The 21,011-nt window shown below is 39.9% G+C and overlaps 1 protein-coding gene, 1 long non-coding RNA gene and 1 pseudogene across 3 annotated transcripts in view; 2 read left to right on the forward strand and 1 right to left on the reverse strand.

Annotated features, from left to right (window-relative positions):
- Positions 1-37: 37 nt before the first annotated feature.
- LOC142112097 (uncharacterized) lies at positions 38-3,558 on the forward strand. Of its 2 annotated transcripts, XR_012681157.1 has the most exons (4): positions 38-108; positions 194-258; positions 3,174-3,285; positions 3,526-3,558. It is a non-coding gene; the product is annotated as an uncharacterized LOC142112097 (long non-coding RNA). The 2 variants fall into 2 exon arrangements; XR_012681156.1 differs by having other exon boundaries at positions 73-258.
- A 15-nt stretch (positions 3,559-3,573) lies between these two features.
- Positions 3,574-4,825, forward strand: LOC142112082 (uncharacterized; annotated as a pseudogene).
- A 5,859-nt stretch (positions 4,826-10,684) lies between these two features.
- LOC142112117 (uncharacterized) overlaps positions 10,685-21,011 on the reverse strand; it is a gene marked incomplete at its 5' end in the record, with an annotated part of 53,469 nt that continues 43,142 nt past the window's right edge. The window contains 3 exons of the mRNA XM_075193954.1: positions 10,685-11,078; positions 15,657-15,663; positions 16,343-16,389. Coding sequence (XP_075050055.1) covers positions 10,685-11,078; positions 15,657-15,663; positions 16,343-16,389 — 448 coding nt within the window. The remainder of the gene's footprint in view (positions 11,079-15,656; positions 15,664-16,342; positions 16,390-21,011) is intronic.

Genomic DNA, 21,011 nt, shown 5'->3' on the forward strand with positions numbered 1-21,011 from the left:
CTGTTTAGGATGACATCATGACTGGTATTAAATTAGAATTTATAGAGGGAAGGAAAGAGACATATGTGAGGGGTGATCAGCAGTGTAAGGAGGAGGAAATCAGCATAGGTGAGTAATAAACACTTATTACAGACAAGAGTCACATATTCTCCTTGTATAAACAATGTAATCAGTCACTGTGTGTTTCCTACAGATGGATCCAGTAACAGAAATACCCCAGAGAGATATCTCCGTCCTCTTTATTCACAGGAGTTTCAGGTAGATGACATTTTAGGGTCTTGCCAAATACCTAAATGCCAAAGTGATTTTATTATATTATCTGTAAAAAAACAGCGTGGATCTTATACTCTCATATTCTTCTGTTTCATCTCACATTATTAAATCAGATATTATTTAATATAATATTCTTAAAGGGGTCGTGTCCTGGACATACATGGAGTACAAGTATGCTTGCTACGTTCTCCATCCTAAAATTCCTGCATTTATCCTCCATTTTGAGTTTGCTGGTTTATTTGGACTCTGTCTAGTCCTGGAGCTTACTTACCCCTCTTGGCATCCTCTGGGGTACTTCTCCTGATCCGCGGCTGCCGCGCTGCTCTTCGAGACCCCAGCCTGGTGTGCGGAGGCTGCTATCTGAGCGGACCCGCTGCAGCCTGACTCCTTGGTGGACAGCGCTTTTGCCTCTCCGTGCTGCCGACGCTGACTGTTGGTGCGGATACCCCAGGGACCCCTGCTGTGGTGAGACAGATCACCATACTTACCCATCACTGTCAGGTCGTCGGGTGCCGACACTTGCTCAGGCTCTTCCCTTTACTGTGTGCGACTCGAGTACATGACAATGCTGTAGACTATACCCCTCTGCCCTGGGAGCTGGGGACGGACATTTTCTGTTCCTGTCCTGTAATCTGGGCTGACGTCTTGGTAGTGCCCTATTTTCCACCATAGAGAGCAGCGATTTGTCCTCATGCTGCACAGTTCTGTTGCTCCAAGTCAGCCTTCCATCCTGAGATACAGATTGGATCCCCAACAGCTGGGCCTCAGGCTCTGAGTGCATGCAGGTACCTCACACAGTGGCTGTAATTTGACTTATGCTATCTTGCCTGTTTGTGCTGTGATAACATCCTGGCACTTGACATCTAATATATATTACTCCTCTGGGACAGTCATAAGCTTATTTATTGAACCTTATGCCTATATCTGGATTATCCAGTTTGCCTTTTAGAAGTGGTGTCTATACTATCTTGACTCTGTTCTATGATCCTGCCTTGGGTACTTTCATGGTAAGACTTTCATACAAGTGTTTATCCATGAAATACAACACTATTATTATACCCATTCCTCTATATTGGGATGTATTTTCCTCGTTATATGATCATGCTGCTCTGGCCGGATGGCTTGACCGGTTTGCCTATTCCTCTACACCCACTGACAGTTCTGGAGAAACTCCATTATGTGTGCCCTCCCAAACTACCACTGTTCCTAATGCACCAACCTCACCTACTTACCCTGAGGTCACATTGCAGCAGCTTCTACAGCTGGCCGACCTTTCCCTTTTTAGACATGATATGCAACAAATCCAATAGTGAGGGGCTGAAGCGGAGACTCTAGAAGATGCTACAGCACCTATGAAGGGTCAAATTGATAATTTGGAAGCTCAGATGTTGGCATGTAAGCAGACGCTTTCTTTTAGTGAGGGGAGTCTCTGATGCAATAATACTCGTTTTGTGGGGTTACCTGAATAAGTGGAGGGGCCTGGTACTGAATGTTTCTTGGAGAAATGGTTAATTCAAGCTTTTGGGAAGGATTCCTTTACGGCTCAGTTCGCAGTGGAGCAAGCTCATCGCATCCCTTCTTAGGCAGCTCCACCCGGGGCACCTCCCCGTGCCTTCATAGCCAAAATCTTACATTAGAAAGACTGATACAACTCTGCGACCATTCCCCTCTTATATTGTCTGTAGACTTTGCCATTACCAGGGGTTCAATCTTTCTGGAACCTGAACTCTTTTAGTTACCTTTAATGGGCAAGGGACCTGATCTGGTTGTCTTGTGGGAAGAGTTCTTTGTGGATAATGCAGAAACAGTCCAGCCCCCTCTTGCCTTTGGCAACTGCCTAAGAACTGTACCTCTAAATCTCCGTACTCTCACCGGTACTGAGGGTTGCAGTTACCCCTGGCAATCGCCTAAGAACTATTTCCCTAAAATCTCTAGACTCTCACCGGTACTGTGGGTTGTAGTTACCCTTGGCTACTGCCTACGTTCAGTTTCATCATCTTTACCTATCACTGTAAGTTCCGTTCCTTTCCGGACAAGTACCGGTACAGAAACCATTGTGGATCAGGGGACTTCTCTATCAACTGTTCCTTATTTATTCCAGTGGCAATGAGTGATATATCAGTCTTGACACCATCCACTCGGTGTCTCACTGGACTCGCTCCTGCACTTCCTACTCTACGGCCTCTGTAACTCTATTCCTGGGTTCTCCCCAGCCAGTGGACATCTCACAACCCTCTGTCTGCAGCCAAGTCTGTCCCAACAGTGAACACCGGACTTTCGGAGCAGACTCCGGGTTTTGCTGTACTGGCTGGAGGGGTTCCTAACAGTTAGCACTTCTGCCTCACAGCACTGGGGTCATGAGTTTGATTCCCAACCATGACCTTATCTGTGTGGAGTTTGTATGTTCTCCCCGTGTTTGCGTGGGTTTCCGCCGGGTGCTCTGGTTTCCTCCCACACTCCATAAACATACTGGTAGGTTAATTGGCTGCTATTAAATTGCCCTTAGTCTCTCTTGGTCTGTGTGTGTATGTTAGGGAATTTAGATTGTAAGCTCCAATGGGGCAGGGACTGATGTGAGTGAGTTCTCTGTGCAGCGCTGTGGAATTAGTGGCGTTATATAAAGAAATAGATGATGATGATGATCAGGGGTGCCCATGAGTCCATGGGGACCCATGCCATCTGATATATACTGTATTATTGTCAGTCTTGGTATTATTCTGTATGTTTTTGTATACCTGCATAAGTGTTGGAAATTTACTAATCTTTGATGTAATGTGTCACACCCGGTGATTTATATCTATCACGTTTATTCAGAAATAATTATTTTCTTTATGTTCTGTTTTGAAATACCAATAAAAAAACTTGACTAAAAAATGATCATTCTTTTGTGGGCTATTTAGGATGACGTCCTGACTGATATTAAAATAAAAATTATAGAGGGAGAGGAAGAGACGTATGTGAGGGGTGATCAGCAGTGTAAGGAGGAGGAAATCCCTACAGATATCGGCACAGGTGAGTAATAAAATGTATTACAGTAAAGAGTCATATATTTTGTTTATTGAGTCATTACAAGAATTCCAATTATGACTGCATCTAAGCAATGTGCTTGATAATGCGCTTTTATAGTTGTAATGAAGTGTTCGTCAATTGCAAATTGAAATTAAACAACTGAACAACTCGCTCATAGTTTGAAAATTTTGGGTATTGTAATCTGCAGCTCAATGTCCTTCCTTACATTTATTTTACTTTCAGCAGATGGATGTAAACGCAAGAATATCTTGGGGGAGCAACTTATTTTATCTACAGATTTTGAAATGGAAGATAACAACATTACTCAAGATTCTACAGGAGAGAACCCAATTACCCTAAATATATATCCAATACTTTACAGTGGAGATAAATTATCTGAACTCTCTAATCATGAGGAATGTAATCCTGATAACATAGATATTGTTACACATCGTACAGCTCATACAGATGATACATTATTTCCATGTTCTGAGGGTGGGAAAAGCTGTACAGTTAAATTATCTCTTCATAAACATCAGAAAAGTCACATAGCTGAGAACCCTTTTACATGTTCTGAGTGTGGGAAATGTTTTGTATATAAATCAAATCTTGTTGAACATCGGAGATCTCACACAGATGAGACACAATTTCCATGTTCTGAGTGTGAGAAATGTTTTGTACAGAAATCAAAACTTATTAGACATCAGAGAACTTACACAGGTGAGAAAACGTTTCCATGTTCTGAATGTGGGAAATGTTTTACACAGAAATCAAAACTTGTTGAACATCAGAGAACTCACACAGGCGAGAAACCATTCCCATGTTCTGAGTGTGGGAAATGTTTTGTATACAAATCAAATCTTGTTGAACATCAGAAAACTCACACAGATGAGAAACCATTTCCATGTTCTAAATGTGAGAAATGTTTTGCCGTAAAATCAAAACTTATTAGACATCAGTGAACTCACAGGTGAGAAACCATTTCCATGTTCTGAGTGTGGGAAATGTTTTTCACAGAAATTAAAACTTGTCAAACATCAGAGAATTCACACGGGAAAAACCGTTTCCGTGTTCTGAGTGTGGGAAGGGTTTTGCACAGAAGTCAAACCTTGTCAAACATCACAGAACTTACACAGGTGAGAAACCATTTCCATGTTCTGAGTGTGGAAAATGTTTTCCATGGAACTCAAAACTTATCAAACATCAGAGAACCCATGCAGATGAGAAAACATTCCCATGTTCTGAGTTTGGGAAATGTTTCGGATACAAATCAAATCCTTTTGAGCATCAGATAACAAACCATATCCATGTTCTGAGTAATGAAAATGGTTTACAAACAAATCAGGTCTTGAATATCACATAGGAGAAAAGCAATTGGACATGAAACAAGGAGCTGCAGTACTCTTTATATTGTAAAAACAGTTGATTTTATTAATGTAAATTAAACTAAGCATAATATATTTACATAGTTTATACACAAAATTTGATCACTCATGTGTGGAACTATTTTATCTACCAGATATCGTCCACACTGTACACAGTTAAAACAAGGTTACCTTGATATATTGGGTACTGAGTAATATATAATTCTGGCAATGGGTTGGAGATATAATGTGGGATCTGAGACACTGTTACAGTATGTTTGTTCATACTCTCTAATTGAAGGTGTGAGTTCATATAATAATCCTGTAATCTGTAATACTTTGCCATTGGGGATTGATTATGAATCTTGAAAAATGTGTCCCACGGTCTAAATGCAATATTGTGATGTCATTTTTGTACAAAAGCTCTCATTTATATTGTATGCCCATGGCTAAGTGGGTCAAGATGTGTCTACAGGGGTGCAAAACTTTGCTCCATCTTATGGGGATCTGAAATATAAAAGTTCAGTAGTATTGACTCTTTTCATTTCACCTTTGCAATAAGACTTGTTCAGAGTGATCCGGTTATAGTAAGTCAGACTAGTGCAGGGATTGTTCTACAAGCCTGGTCAGTGATGGGCTCCATTTGTCACAGTGTCTCCCAGCCTCTGACACTGCACAAGTGAAAATTTTAAATGAGTGATGTGCCAGGGTTAATAATGGTACAGTGAGCCCCCGCAGCCACATAACACTACCCAACCCCCTGTATCATGCAGATTCACTTCCTCTATACATAAAATAACTAAGCAGAAGATAATCAGCCATCTTGTGCCTGCCTAGTGAAGCCACTGACAGTACACATAGCAGAGACATCAACAGCTTCTTACATTTTATAAATTCTAATTTTCCAGCAGTAATTCAGGCGATACCCAAGGGAGAATTAATTAGGGACAAAATTGTTCTGATGATAACATCTATGCTCAAAGATCAAATGAACTGAAATCTAGGCTTGTACGAAAAGCAGAAAGGTCAGTGAACAGCAAATAGCCAATATCTTCCAGAAACATTGGAACATCCTAAAGTCTGATGATGACCTCTAAGAAGTGTTAGAGGATAGGATCTCTATGACATGGTGTAGATCTAAGAATTTGGGGTTTCATTTAGTCCACAGTGTCTCACCATTTGAAAAGAGAATTTCTAATAGACCAATGGGTTTTTTCAAATATGGCGTGTGCCGGGCATGCCAATTTATGATACAAACAAAGGAGTATAAAGATCGGTTCTTGAGAGTTAAATCAAAGGATTCATAAATTGTAGCTCTCCGAATATTATTTACTGCTTAACCTGCCCCTGTAACTTAAACTATGGTGGCATGACAGGCAGGTCACTCAAATATAGAATTTTGGAGCATGTAGGCAACATAAAGAGAGTCAAGAGAAACAAAGATAATTTAAAACAACTAACATATGTTGAAAGGCACTTTATGAAGTGCCATGACTGTGATCCAAGATCACTACAGGCCTTTGTCATGGAACAGATCAAGATGGGTTTGAGAGGAGGAGATCTCCATCAGGAGCTCAAGAGGGAATCAAAGAGAATTCTCCTTATGGATTGTTTAGCTCTGATACAGGGCAACTCAGTTATGATATAATCACGATAAACATTTGACATTCTTATGATTCATATGAATACACTAATAAAAACTGTTTCATTTATCAAAGGTGATTGCTAGATATGGAAAGCAATTGTTATACAGAAAGGTAATTACTTGCAAACTAATAGATTAGAATGTATAATAGATATTTACTAATGGCATCATTTGGCATTACATATAGGTAATTATAAACTCCACATATCATTGTGTTCTCATTTTTTACACAACTTATGCACTTTCATTTTTGGGCTTTTATTACATTTTATTTTTGCTATCCACTCCATTGAACTCATCTGTGTCAGCAGTGTTTCACAGTCCTGATTTACAGCTCGATCTTGCTCCAGCACCTTCCCTTGTACTGTGTTGCTCTCTAGCTCCAACTCTACACAGTCCACATCTGGTATTATACCATCCTCTACTCTGCACTGCCAATCTGTTATACTGGTGAAGGTTGGTACTGCATCCTGTTGCAAACTCCATATACCTGCTAAATTTGGTCCTGGTGCATCCTGCATCCCAGTTGCCATAGAGATCTCACCTCAACATCTCATTGCGTAGTCCTCTGTGGTGCCCACTTACCTGAATTAAGTTACCACTACTCGAGATTAAGCCCTGGGGACAACCGAGCACCGGCAAACACATCTGGTTCTATAGGAAAGGAGGTTGCTAAAGATGAAGCTCTCATCGACGACAGGTTCTGGTAACTGGTAGGGTGACTTGTGACAAAGTAAAAATATTTATATTGTGACTCTATTGTATCGCTGGAAATAGTGTTGATGAATGTGTGTTTTATTCCTGTACATGTCCGATACATCATTTTTGTATTAGCTTCTCAAGTCTTGTTTTTGGGATAAATAAGAATGTTTAGAGAGCTATGTTTATATTTGGATCAAAACTCTCAAAATTCATATCATGTATAGTTCTGTTTAAATTCAAGCCAAAACTTCATTTCAGAAGTTAATTTTTTTTTTATTATAGAAAAGTTTTATTTAGATTTATGCCTTATTTTAGTTTTTATAGTATCATAAACAAATCTGTTTAATATTGAGTTCAAGCCTCGTTTTGGAGCTCAACATAGCTGTAAGTATTAGCTCTGCCATATTCCAGCCCACGTCTCGTTTTAGTGCTTGAGGTCTTTATGTTTTAGCCCTGTTTCCATCTAAGTCCAAGCGTCGGTTTGGAGCTGAATGTGTTTGCGTGTATTAGTTTTCTTTTATTTAAGTCCAAGCCTCGTTTTGGTATTTATATGCATTAAATCTGTTTCTAAATCCAAACCTCATTTTTGACTCCATCTAAAAGAATGCAGCCTCACATTGAATTTCCTTCAAGCCTCATTGCGAGTTAAGCGAGGACTTCCGTACAGGATCTTTGTCTCCACGGCGGCACTTTATTGGCTGCTATACACTTTAAAAAGTCAGACAATTAGTAACATTGAGAAAGACTCAAATCTGAGGAGTCAAAACACGTTGGTCACTGTGGTGATTCCTCGCTGACCAGGACGTTCACTTGGTTGGTGATTGGAAGGAGACTTCCGGGACTAATTTCAGCTTTACCTTCCTCCGTGTCTTCGTGTGAGCTTTGTGGTAGGGTCATCCACCCTATATTTATGTAGATGGTACCTATTTGTGCACCAATTTTTATCTATATGGAATGTGAGTGTATTTTTAAATATTTGGTATCGGTGTAATAAAGAATAATGCAGTAGATATTTTTAGGTCTTTTTTCACATTTCCATATTGGGAGCTATATACTGAAAGAAGACTCTATGAAGATCAATGTAGAGAATACAACGCAATAATACAAGAAGCTTTTAAGGAAGCACATTATATAAGGGGGTTACCCCATTCACCTACACGTGGTTCACTGGTTTCCAGAGACAACTGCACCACTAGGAACTGAACACCAGTTATTGTACAAGAAAAATCGTTAGTCTTTGGACTTTAATGCTCTTCTGGGTGGAGGATATTTAAGTGTTAACATACTACACTATGTGTTATATATTATCCAGCTGGGAAGTGTTGCTTTATGAAGACTTCCACTGGTCTCTTAACCTACATATACTTGTGAGCGTCCAAGCACGTATATAATATATAATAATTATATATATATATATATAATTATTTATATTATTTCACACCAAACCACATATACTATGTGTACCAGATAAATATAAATTATTTTGCTTATCTGTACAGGTTCCTGTTGGCTCAATATTGCTTGTCTAGTTCACACCATACATAGATATAAAGAATGAGAAATCCCATATAGTATCTTTTCATAAAAACAAATTTATTGAATAATATAAAAATTGCACATTCACAAAAAATAAAAGAATCAAAGTCTTATCTGTAATCAAGGTGTAATTATACCAGTACTCACTGTCATTAATCACCACCAGGGGCAGGCTAGGTTGGGGGGCACCTGCCCACCGGGCCGGTCACATAATGGGCTACCTTGGGCTGGATCACTTAGCCACTAGCCTTTTTTTCCCTTTAAAATGGTCCTAATAGGCTGTTGAATCGAGGTTTCCCCCCAGGGCTAAAATTTGCCACCCCTCCCCTGATCACCACTCAGTGGAGTTAGAAAACAAAAGATTGAATTACTGGTGGTTCAATTCCAATATTGGATACAGAGAAAGTTTGAGAAATATATCACATGTAATGACCTCAACACGTTTCGTCTACTAGAGACTTTATCAGGAGAACAAATTCACCTATATGTGCATTTATTACTTATACTATAGCTGGTGGCCATATTGCACATGCACAGTTCATATTCATCAGTGCGCATGCGCGGCTTGAGAATTAAGTGCAGATCGTTCGTGATTGCACCAAGTAAACACCTAGGAATGCCTCACATTACCTGTAAAATATATCAGAAACAGAGGCAGAGGATCTAAGAGACCTCATATATGTGGCTTAACAATTTCTTACAAATGGCAGCCATAACAATTCCGTGCACGGCACCAGTTAGCTTATTGTGGTGCACACCTGTCTCGTTCGCAAATTAGATAAGGGCAACATAACCCATATACACAGCCACAACATTAAAACCACCTGCCTAATATTGTGTAGGTCCCCCTCCCCTTGTGCCAACAAAACTGTTTTGACCATGCGAGGCATGGACTCCACAAGACCTGTGAAGGTGTCCTGTGGGATGTGGCACCAAGACGTTAGCAGATCCTTTAAGTACTGTAAGTTGTAAGGTGGGGCTTCCAAGGCTTGGACTTATTCTTACAGCATATTCCACAGATGCTCGAATGGACTGAGATCTAGGGAATTTGGAGGCCAAGTCAACACCTTGAACTCTTTGTCATGTCCCTCAACCCATTCCTGAACACTTTTTGCAATGTGGCAGGGTGCATTATCCTGTTGAAACAGTCTACTACATTCGGGGAATACCGCTGCCATGGAGGGGTGTACTTGGTCTGCAACAAAGCTTAGGTAGGTGGTATGTGTCAAAGTAACACCCACATGAATGCCAGGACCCAATGTTTCCCAATAGATTATAATCTAGAGTATCACAATGCCTCCACCGGCTTGCCTTCTTCCCATTGTACATCCTGGTGACTTCTCTTCCCCATATTAAACGATGCACACGCACCTGGCCATCCATGATGTAAAAGAAAATGCGATTCATCAGACAAGGCCACCCTCTTCTATTGCTCCATGGTCCAGTTCTAGCACTCACTTGCCCATTGTAGGCATTTTGGTGGTGGATCAGCATGAGCTCTCTAACCGTTCTGTGGCTACACAGCCCCATAGGCAGCAACCTTCGATCCACTGTGTGTTCTGACACCTTGCTATCATAGCCAGCATTACCTTTTTCAGAAATTTGTGCTATAGTAGCTCTTCTATGGGATCGGACCAGCCAGGCTAGCCTATGCTCCCCATGTGCTTGGGTGCCCATGACCCTGTCGTTGGTTCACCGGTTGTCCTTTCTTGGACTACTTTTGGTAGGTACTAACCACTGCATACCGCAAACACCCCACAAGATCTGTCGTTTTGGAGATGCTCTGACCCAGTCATCTAGCCATCACAATTTGACTCTTGTCAAAGTCGCTCAGATCCTTACGCATACCCATTCTTCCTGCTTCCAACACATCAACTTCAAAAACTAAGTGTTGACTTGCTGTCTAATATATCCCACCACTTAACAGGTGCCATTATAATGAGATAATAACTGTTATTCACTTCACTTGTCAGCGATATTAATATTGTGGACGACTGGACTATATATATGTATTATATATACACACACACACACGGATCAATTGTTTAATTTACATTAACAGTTAACTGATTTCACAATATTTGGAGAATTGCGGAAAACTTGTTTCATTTCCAATTGCTTTTATCTTGTGTGAAATTTTTGATGTTCAACAAGTTTAAATTCCTGTGTAAAACATTTCCAACATTTTCTCACCTGTGTGACTTCTCTGATGTTTAACAAGATTTGATTTCTCTGCAAAACATTTCCCACACTCAGAACATGTATACGGTTTCTCACCTGTGTGACTTCTCTGATGTTTAACAAGAGATGATTTATGTATAAAACATTTCCTACATTCAGAACATGGAAATGGTTTCTCACCTGTGTGAATTCTCTGATGTTTAACAAGATTTGATTTCTGTGTAAAACATTTCCCACACTCAGAACATGTAAACGGTTTCTCACCTGTGTGAGTTCTCTGATGTAAAACAAGATTTGATTTCTCTGCAAAACATTTCCCACACTCAGAACATGTAAATGATTTATCACCTGTGTGAGTTGTCTGATGTCTTAAAAATAAATATTAAAATATTAAAAATATTAAATACAATAAATATTAATAAAATATTAAAAATAGATATTAAATATTAGATCTGTGTTTAAGTCAAGTTTGTTGTAGGTGTACAAGATGGACATGATAGGAAATGATAAGAGAGCTAGTTGACCTTATGCTAGTGGTCAGTGGATTTGTCCTGTAGAAGGAGAAGAAGAATGATTTTGGAACAGGATGAGAAGCAGCAGGAAAAGAAAGAGTACACGAGTAATTCATAGTTCACCAAGGCGTGTTAGAGAGCGGTGTAACCTTTCAGAGAGGCCATTTTGTATGATGACCTTAAAGGTGTTTTGGCACAAATGACAGCTCACAGTCATGTTGTTACTGGGCTTGAGAAATGATTTGCCAGATTGCAATTTTGTTTGCAACTGGTTCTGTTCAGCACCAGTAATGGGCATGGCCAAGGCACACATTGCATGCATTGGAGTGTGCTTCTGAAATCACAGGGCAAAAATACCCAAAATATACATTTTTGCATGTGATGATTCTGAATAGCAAGACATAAAAATAGAGTTTCCCAGAAGAGCCTTTTTCCCGAAATAGATAAATAGAGGATACATGTGCACAAGATATAATAAATATAAATCCTTGTGTATGTAAAGCTGCTGCAGTCTCTTTAGATAAACATAGAAAACTGAGATCTTACATACGACATATACATAAATGTATGTAAGATCCGAGTTCTAATTGGATTCATTGATGGCCCTTACTGATTGGCCAATATACTTTTAGATTTCCAAGCAGAATTTTGGCTCCATCCTTCTGAAAATATTTCACTTGGAGGCGGAGAAACGCGTCACGTTATAGAGTTGTTGGTTGTACACACAAACACTGTGGCCGCTGTTGGGATATCTTCTTATGGCAGACTTATAAGCGCTGCTCTTTCAATGACCGGAAAACTGAAAACTATCATCAGGAGAGAGGTGACATCCAGCAATTAACTCCTAGTTATTGCTTCAGAGCTATTTGAGAATGGAACAATGTTAATGGGAAAAATATAGACAGGACAATCTCTGTCTCTTCTCTCATATCTCCAATTTATTGCAATATATTATTCCTCTGGTGTTAGTGAGAATCATACAATAAATGGAAGTAAATGTTCCCTACAGATTGGATTGATCGATATTGAAATGTGAATATCATCATGTAGTTACATATATATATATATATATATATATATATATATATATAAATGCTTAGTGGCGTCTGTGTGTGAAAAAAAAAAAACAAGTTGCAGCGCCACCGTCTGGGCAGAGTTATACACTGACCTACTAAATTCTTAGTGTGTGTGGGAAAAAAAATTCAAAAAGGGCTGAAATTTGGTAGGGCTCAAACTTATTTTCGTGAGGTAATTTTACCTCATGAACACACATTAAAAAGGCCGCTTGCGTCGGGAACTAACGCTCTTCCCCTGAGGAGGCCTGGGCTAGGTCCAAATGCATGACAAGAACCTTTTTAAGACCTTAAGTAGCTTGATTTGACTAGAATGCATGAGTATCATGCACAGGTTAACTTGTGTATATATATATATATATATATATATATATATATATATATACACACACACACATTTATCTAAATATTTATGTATATTTATGTATATATATATATATATATAAAACCATTAATTTTTCCTTCCTTGATTCCCACATGCGTGAATATTGCGCCAGTCTGCTCTGTATGAGCGATTCCAACAGGGCAACATGTCTGCAGAGTTGCTGTTATTAATGTATTAAGTTAAGTGCTACTTTTTATCACATTATGTATTGTGTATTGGATTCTCTAATTAATCATTTAGAGAAATATTATCAGTATAACCTATAATTATGACTCACCATAAATTAAGGCATTACCTGGCCTTTCATTCCTCTTCTGTGTCTTCCTGCTTCCAGCTGGATCATCATCATCATTTATTTATTGATCATGTTCAGGAGAACTACCAGTGGTAGTTGTGGTAGTTGTTAGTAGAACAGGTACAGGGTATCCGGCCTCTATAACTCTCTTTGTGTGATATTATTTCCCACCTGCTGCACTGTCATTAATTCTCATTAAAGGATCATTTAATTTACATACATATAATTTTTTAACTCTTTTTCTGTCTTTCGTCTTGTGCATTATGAATACTTAGTTAGATCTTTCTTAATTGATTAAATTACACATTCCTTTAGTTGAGCCTACCATACTCCGAGCTGTACTACTAGGTATCCACCACTTTACCATCTTATTTTCCTTGACTATTCCCTTGTCCACTCTCCTCTTCTTCCTGGGGTACTCTCTGTATACTCCACCATGTCCTCGTACCTTCACCACATTATCTTAGTGTTTTCTGTCTCTCACACCTTCTACCCCAACATCTCATCCCCCTTCTACCTCCTTTTCTTTTAACTTTTTATTTGTAACAGCAGATAGATATCAATATACAGCACAACCGTACATGTTGTTGACATTAAATAAGAACCAAGGTTACACAATCTAAAAATCGGAGAGAAAACAAAAAATAAAATAAAACAAAACAAAGCAAAAATACAAATGACTATAGAAATATAGATTATATTCTATGTCACATTCCAATTGGTAGTTGGGAATTAACGGCCTACGTGGTGAGTGTACAAGTGAGGACTTTTCCCGTACCAAAGATAGACCATGTAAGGTTGGATATATATAACAAATAGAAATAAAACTGCTGTTTTATTTTTTAATTTTTTATGATGAGGGGGAGAAGGGAGAGGGACTGGGGTAGAGGTGGAGAGATTTTCCAAATTGGAAATACATCTCCTACCTCCTTTTCTTAAATCTTTATAGTAGAAACTGGAGCTTTACATAAGATCTGAAACCACTTGATTACCATTTCCCTATATACATAATCATCTTGTCACTTTAGCCCCAGCTGACAGCCTCCATTACTGTCCCAATCAGGAAGGAGTGTAACCCATATTCTGCCACTGACCCCCCCAGCTTCCCCATGCACTGTCTGACAATAGATATAAACTGAAAGTGATACAGAAAAGCTGATTGTGCCGAGATAGGATTACAGTTACAATCCCCCCATACAAAGGTATGTATCTGGTCACTAGTATTTGGATATATTGTTATCCCCATTTGGCACATATAATTCCCACTCTAGAATCCAAGACTTCTCCTGCGCTGCCCCCCTTCACTGGAACGACCTCCCTCGCTCCATCCGTCTCTCACCCAACCTGTGCTCCTTCAAACGGGCACTTAAAACTCACCTGTTTCTTAAGGCCTACCAACCATCCACTTAACCTCTCATCTCTTCGGTTCTCCCCTTTGCCTCACTGGCTCCCTTCTGTGCCTGATTCTGTCCACCCTCCCTTAGGATGTAAGCTCGTATGAGCAGGGCCCTCTTTCCTCCTGTCTTCATACCTGTTCTTCCACTCCGTCTCTACTGTATTTGCCTGCCCGGAGTTTACGAAGTATTGGTATTTTATGTTTAATGTTCTGTACTGTTTTGCCCTGTATGTTCTACTGTTTCTACTGTGTACGGGGCTGCTGAAACCATGTAGCGCATTACAAATAAACGATAATAATAATAATAATAATAATAAAGACTCTGTGGATTCATTTGGTTGAAGTATATGGATTTCATAATATGGTTCTGAATGAAGAGTCAATGGACTAAAACTGCAGGTTCATAAATATATCCAGGTGGGCTCCATGTGCCTTATTTGGACTACAAATTGTCTGCTGTACTATATCCTGGCCAGTTACCCCCTCCCTCAGTGAGGACAGGAAGTCTGGAGCAGCTGGAGCCCCTTTCACAACATAAATGTATAGAAGGGATTGAAACAGGAAGTTGCTATTCATCATCTGGGATTAAGCCCTGCAGTAACCAGTTTGCTACTCTATTGTTCTCTCTAGGACTGTGTCAGACTACTATGCACTAGACCAGCTGGGGGGAAACCCATGTGGGGATGACTTCTCTCCACTCCCATATCCAACCCCTGATTTGGGAGCCAATGGCATTCTGTACGGACTTGGGATAACTTTACAGGACGGCATTTCACCTGTGGGAATTCTGAACTGTTTAAAAAGAGGCTGCAAGGAGACCAAGGGTTGTTTATTGGATATCCTTAGCTTGGTATTGAAGATCTGTCTCCTACCAGCTCCAACGTGTGTCCTGATTACAATTTTACATCTAGGCACATCTCTGGCTGAACATGGTGCAACAGTATAACTCTGCCCCATGGGAGCTGCTTGTGCATTTGCACATCTGGGGGTAAATGTATCAAGCTGAGAGTTTTCCGGCGGGTTTAAAAAGTGGAGATGTTGCCTATTGCAACCAATCAGATTCTAGCTTTCATTTTGTAGAATGCACTAAATAAATGATAGCTATAATCTAATTGGTTTTTCAAACCCGCCGGAAAACTCTCAGCTTGATACATTTACTCCCTGGTGTGCCTACAGGAGTAGGGTGACAGGGGTCCAGGCTGCTAACATCTCGGTAGTGAGCATAAGGCCGAGAGGCCAGGACCAGCAAGCCTAGAAGTGTAGAAATCAGAGGAATCTGGAAGACCTGAGTACTGAGCTATTGTGACAAAAGCATCAGGACCAGAGACTTTTTTACAACTTAGCCCGGCCAAAGAAATACTGTTTAAACATATGTAACGGTTCCTCATATCTTTATCTGGGGATGTGTTGGGGAGGTTTTTAGATGGTGGCGATTTAATATAGTTATTGTGTTACAGTTGTGTTTGCACCTTCTGTAATAAAGGTACTATTATAGCTACCACTCCTCTTTGTCTGCGTGATCCAAAGAACACCAAGGTACCAGGGCTACTCTGTGGGCCTTGACTCTAATGCCCTGGTGTCCTGACACTGATCATCAAAATCTGAGGAGCATGACTGTCCCAATACTATCCCCATTCATTATAGGTTTTCATAAGACGCTGGTCTCGTCACATGAAAAGAAAAATGTCCAGATAGTGGATAACTGACTTGATTCTCATTTCCCCCCTTAGCACCCACTCTTTTAAGGAGGTGAAAGCTTCAGGAAGATGCCTCTTACAGAATGGCCGCATCAAGTGAGGTGTATGATGCAGAACATGTCTCCTTACTGATCCCATATTCATTGCATAAAATAACGTTTCTCCCCTTCATTACTTCTCTGACATACAATACCTTTCTGAATTACTTTGAAACCCTTTCCTACATCAGCACATGAATTTGGCTGTTCCCTAAGTGATTTCTCTGATATTTAACAATTTGGAATATGTGTAAAACATTTACCACATTCAGAGCAAGAATATCTCTCCTGTATGACATGGTCTTTCTCCTGTATGGTGCGCAACAAGAAGTGAATTATGTGATAAATATTTCCAACATTCTGTAATATGGTTTCTTTACGGTATGACTTCTCTGATACTTAAGAAGTAATATTTTAGGAAAACATTTCCCACATTCTGAGCAGGACCAAGATTTACCCGGAGGAGGTGGGAGGGCAGCCATAACCCCTGAGCTGCCTTAACCTTAGACCTCACCTACCTTTCCTTGAACAGTCACAATTTGTGTTGGTCAAATAGGCTGAACCTACTAGGAAAGGTGTTTGGGCTGATCGGGGGGAACTCTTGGCAAACTGTGCATGGTTTGAGTGGATTGGCAATTGGCTTAAATTGTCCTGATTTTGCAATTGGTATTGATGACAGGTATTGCACAGGTACTGGTCCCAGTGTACATCTATTTTGCCTAAGGGAAGCTGACTTGTACAGTCAAACAAATAGCTACAATAAAAAGTGTTGCATCCCTCTCTCTCTGTGTAGTGAATAAAGCTCTTTTGAAATATGCCCATAGCAAGGGAATTTCTTATCCACATAAATATCTAGTTATTGCTACAGTAAGAAGAAAAACACAGACACAATTCTTTCATTAGAAAATGTATTGCATGGAAATGGTAAAATAACCACATGCACAGTGTACACATAACAACATATACAACAAAATCATAACTAGTACAATAAAGACATAATGGGGCTTATTCAGAGTTGGACGCATTTGCGCACCAAACGTACGTTGGAAAAAATGTACACCAAAAAGTGGATTTACTCATTGATGTTGAGTCTCAAGACGCCTGCAGCTCAAAAACAGTTTCTTTGTGACCAGTGTAGGTCTGCCCCCCCCCCACCGATACAGTGGGGTGCAGATATAAAATGTAATTAAAAATGGAAATGTCAATTACGCAATACTCAATCAGCAAATTAGAAACAGCTAAATAGGGCTGATAGTCATCATCATATACCTGCACCAAAAATCTAATACCTGCATGAGGTTTGAGCCCTAAAAGGCGTATTTGCAGATGTTATGTTACAATTACATGAACTCACCCATACTGTGCTCAGCCCATGCATGCTAGTCCCTGCACATCCTTATTCTGCTTTTCCAGACAAAGGCGGACGGATGTCAGCGATATAAATAACTCTATATATGGACATATACTTTCTGGATTTTGGAATCATTGCAGTATGAAAATACACATGTTATGCAAACAATGACGTACGTCTAACTCTAAATGACCCTCAATATATACATTTCCTTTATACAACGATGGTAAAGATATTTTGCATTCCCCACTAGAGCAGATCAAGCTCCACCTAGTTTGATGTCTATGTACTGAAATACCAGCTGTGCGATGTTTTGCTTGTTTGTTCCACCTTCAGATTGCTTTATTTTATCTTGTACACACCATCCTGAAAATGTTACTACAAGCATTTATTTTCTTAGTAGCCACCTTCCGTGATTTTAGCCATGTATTTATAACATCAGGGAGAGTGGATTATTTTCTTACCCCAGGATACAACATAAAGCTGCTCACTGGGTACAATTATACAGAAAGCAGAGCAGAGCAACACAAACACACAGCTCTGCCCCGTGGTATCACCACATGGGTTAAACGTACAGAGGGAAACCAGGACGTAAAAGTTGTGTATTTACTAAAACTTGGAGTAAAGCCTATACAAGCCATTAAATACATGTGATGGTTGGAAACCCCTTTAATTATGCTTCTGAAAGGATTTTATTTTATACAGGGCTTTGTCACTAAAAACAATACATTGGGTATAGTGAAACCACCTAAAAAGCCTTGACATAATTGAGATTAAAGTTGCATTATCAAATAATTGTTACATGTTACCTTTTTGCCCCTTTCCAGCTCCAGGGTCTGCTCTATGCAGCCGCTTTTCCCGGGACACCTTCGTTTATGGCTCCTCCGTGTACATATGGCTGTGGCAGTGGCTTGTGAGCAGGAGGTCCAATCAGAAGCCACAATCTCCATGACTCAACTCCTGATTGATCATCCTGCTTACTCATACTTCTACCTCGGGGAGATCAAAAGGGGGCGGGGTGAGTCGATCGCATAATTTGGCCCTGCGCCAAAATGTCAATTTAGTCAGAGCTGTGAGATGAACCACGGAACCACGGGAAACACTGGTGCATGGAGCGGGCCCCGAGGCTCCAGAGAGAGGAGGAGCAGGTGAGTAACATGATAACATGCAACAATTAGGTGGTAATGCAGATTTAGGTGCTCCTCTGCTGCAGCATATCACTATCATGACAGTGTATTGTCTTGGCATCACAATATTCAACAGAAAGGGACTTTTAAAGAATATATATACATGATAGAGCACCAGCATACACGTGTACAGCAGCTGTAGCAGTTAATAGATTGGAGAGAACATAAGGACTGGAATATCCAAATCAGTTTAAGACAAAGAATAAGACTCTAGAAACACTGTATCTACTTAATCAGGGAATTTATTTTACATCTAGATAACATTTAACATGTTTCATTCCTACAGATTAAATTTTGTTGTCTCTGAGATACAAAATGAATAATGAACATCATGGGAATTACTAAACAATTGGTTATTTTAATAAAAATATAATTAATTATGTGGTAGTACAATGTAAGGAATGTGAAGAAAGTATAATATCATATAAAACACAAGGCATCGGAAAGTATAGAAAATATATATTATATTTAAACTTGGAAGTTTTATATATATATATATATTTATATATATATATATATATATAACTCTTGGGAAAATGCGAACTGTCAGATACTGTACAACAAAGTAGGATTATATTAAATTTTAACACACTGGCAGAGTGATTGCATAATTCTGATCTTAATAAGATGTAGTTAGTAGATTTTACCATACCCTGTGGCTGGTTTCCCATCTGTGTAAACATTAAACCTTCCAATGCTGTGGTGCCAATTGGGTTAACCCCCCAGTGCTATGTGCTGAAGGTGCAATGTATTTTAAAGTGTATTTTAATAAATATACAAATGTAGATATTGGCGCTTAAAGGGTTAGCCCAGGAGTAGAAATGTATAAAGTGATATGTGTGTTTATAAAATGTTATTTCAAATGTGTATAAAACAAAAGAAATTGCTTCTCACCCCACTGCTGGTCCAGTGAGGATCGGAGCTCAGCCAGAGCTTTAATTCCTCCACTCCGGTTCCCATTTATAAGTACAGGATGACTGGAGTGTCGGAGGGGTCTCCAATCCCTGATGGTACAGTGGGGGCTGCAGGAGCAGCCCCTGGATAAAGTAGGAGCCAGGAGCTCTCTGTGTGTGTAAACTCCGCTGGCAGCTGTAGTTCAGTGGCTTCTGGAGGAGACTTGCAGAGGCGCCTCCTAGATTCACACATGAATCCAGGAGTCCCAGTCTGCAGAGCACCATACTGGAGCTCAAAGAGCCTGGGGACAGCTGGTGGCAACACTATTCTCCTACAACTCATGTGCAGTTGGCATTCACAGTCGGCGAATATCTGCTGACAGGTGACATAAGTAGAAGTGGTCAGTAACAGCCAGATACAGACAGTAAGAAGGAAACCCAACTAAACTGTTTAAGATCTCCCTCTCCAAACACTGGGTAGCAGAGTAAGCCCATCCAGTCACAGTTTATAACTGGTGGCAAGCAATTTGATAATGCTAGGGTTTTTTTTTTGGAGAGCCGAGTTACTCAAGTGAAGAGCTCCTTCCACACAAGGGAATGCAAAAGATGGTTAACTACACCGCAATGTCCAAGGTAGATCTCGAAATCCTGTGCAAAGCAAGAAAAATTGTACAGTAAAAAGTCATCATCTGCTGCACCATGATTTGGGTCCTGTCACTTTACCGAATTTGAGGACGGTGTTGGAGACAGTGATTTAAACTTGCAGGTGTTTGGAATGATTTCTAAACTCCATGCTTTGTCCAAAAAGGAGTGGGTCAATTATTTGGTCCTTACAATGCAAGGGCGTGCATTAGAGGCCTATTGTGTATTGACCCCAGATGACTGTGCAGACTCTGAAGTGGTAAAGAAAGTTCTCTTTAAGTGCTACATTATTACCCCAGGAACCTACTGGCAGAAATGTGAGGATCTGGCAGAAGCCTTCTCATCAACCATGAGGAATTTGCTAACCAGCTGTGGCAGTTCGTGATGAGATGTGTGAATGGATCTGGTGTCAAGAACTGGGTGGATTTAAATGGTTTAATTTGCAGGGAACAGTTGTCTCGCAGGTGCACACAGAGGGTGAAAAAATTGGTACTGGACCACAACACAATAATATTTGAAGTAGCGGCCCAGTTGGCAAATCAAAATGTAGTGGTTTGGCCACCTTGGCAGAAGCGCCAGTCTAGCAGCCAACACCAAAGAATTTTATGAATTGAAGAACATTCCTCTGCTGTTGATCACTCCGCCAAGCAAGTAGTTACAATCATGTTGCACAAACTAGGTCCTTGTAATTAAAGCCACAGAGCCAGAAATATATTGAAAGTATTAAACTGTTTAATGTAGTGGAAAACACAGTCCATGTGATGCAAGTTAAACACAGGCCAGATCAGTGAATAAACAGACTTCCAGGTATAAGGCAAATATCAGGTTTACC

The sequence above is a fragment of the Mixophyes fleayi genome, assembly GCF_038048845.1.
Source record: "Mixophyes fleayi isolate aMixFle1 chromosome 12 unlocalized genomic scaffold, aMixFle1.hap1 SUPER_12_unloc_2, whole genome shotgun sequence".
In the NCBI taxonomy this organism is placed as follows: domain Eukaryota; kingdom Metazoa; phylum Chordata; class Amphibia; order Anura; family Limnodynastidae; genus Mixophyes; species Mixophyes fleayi.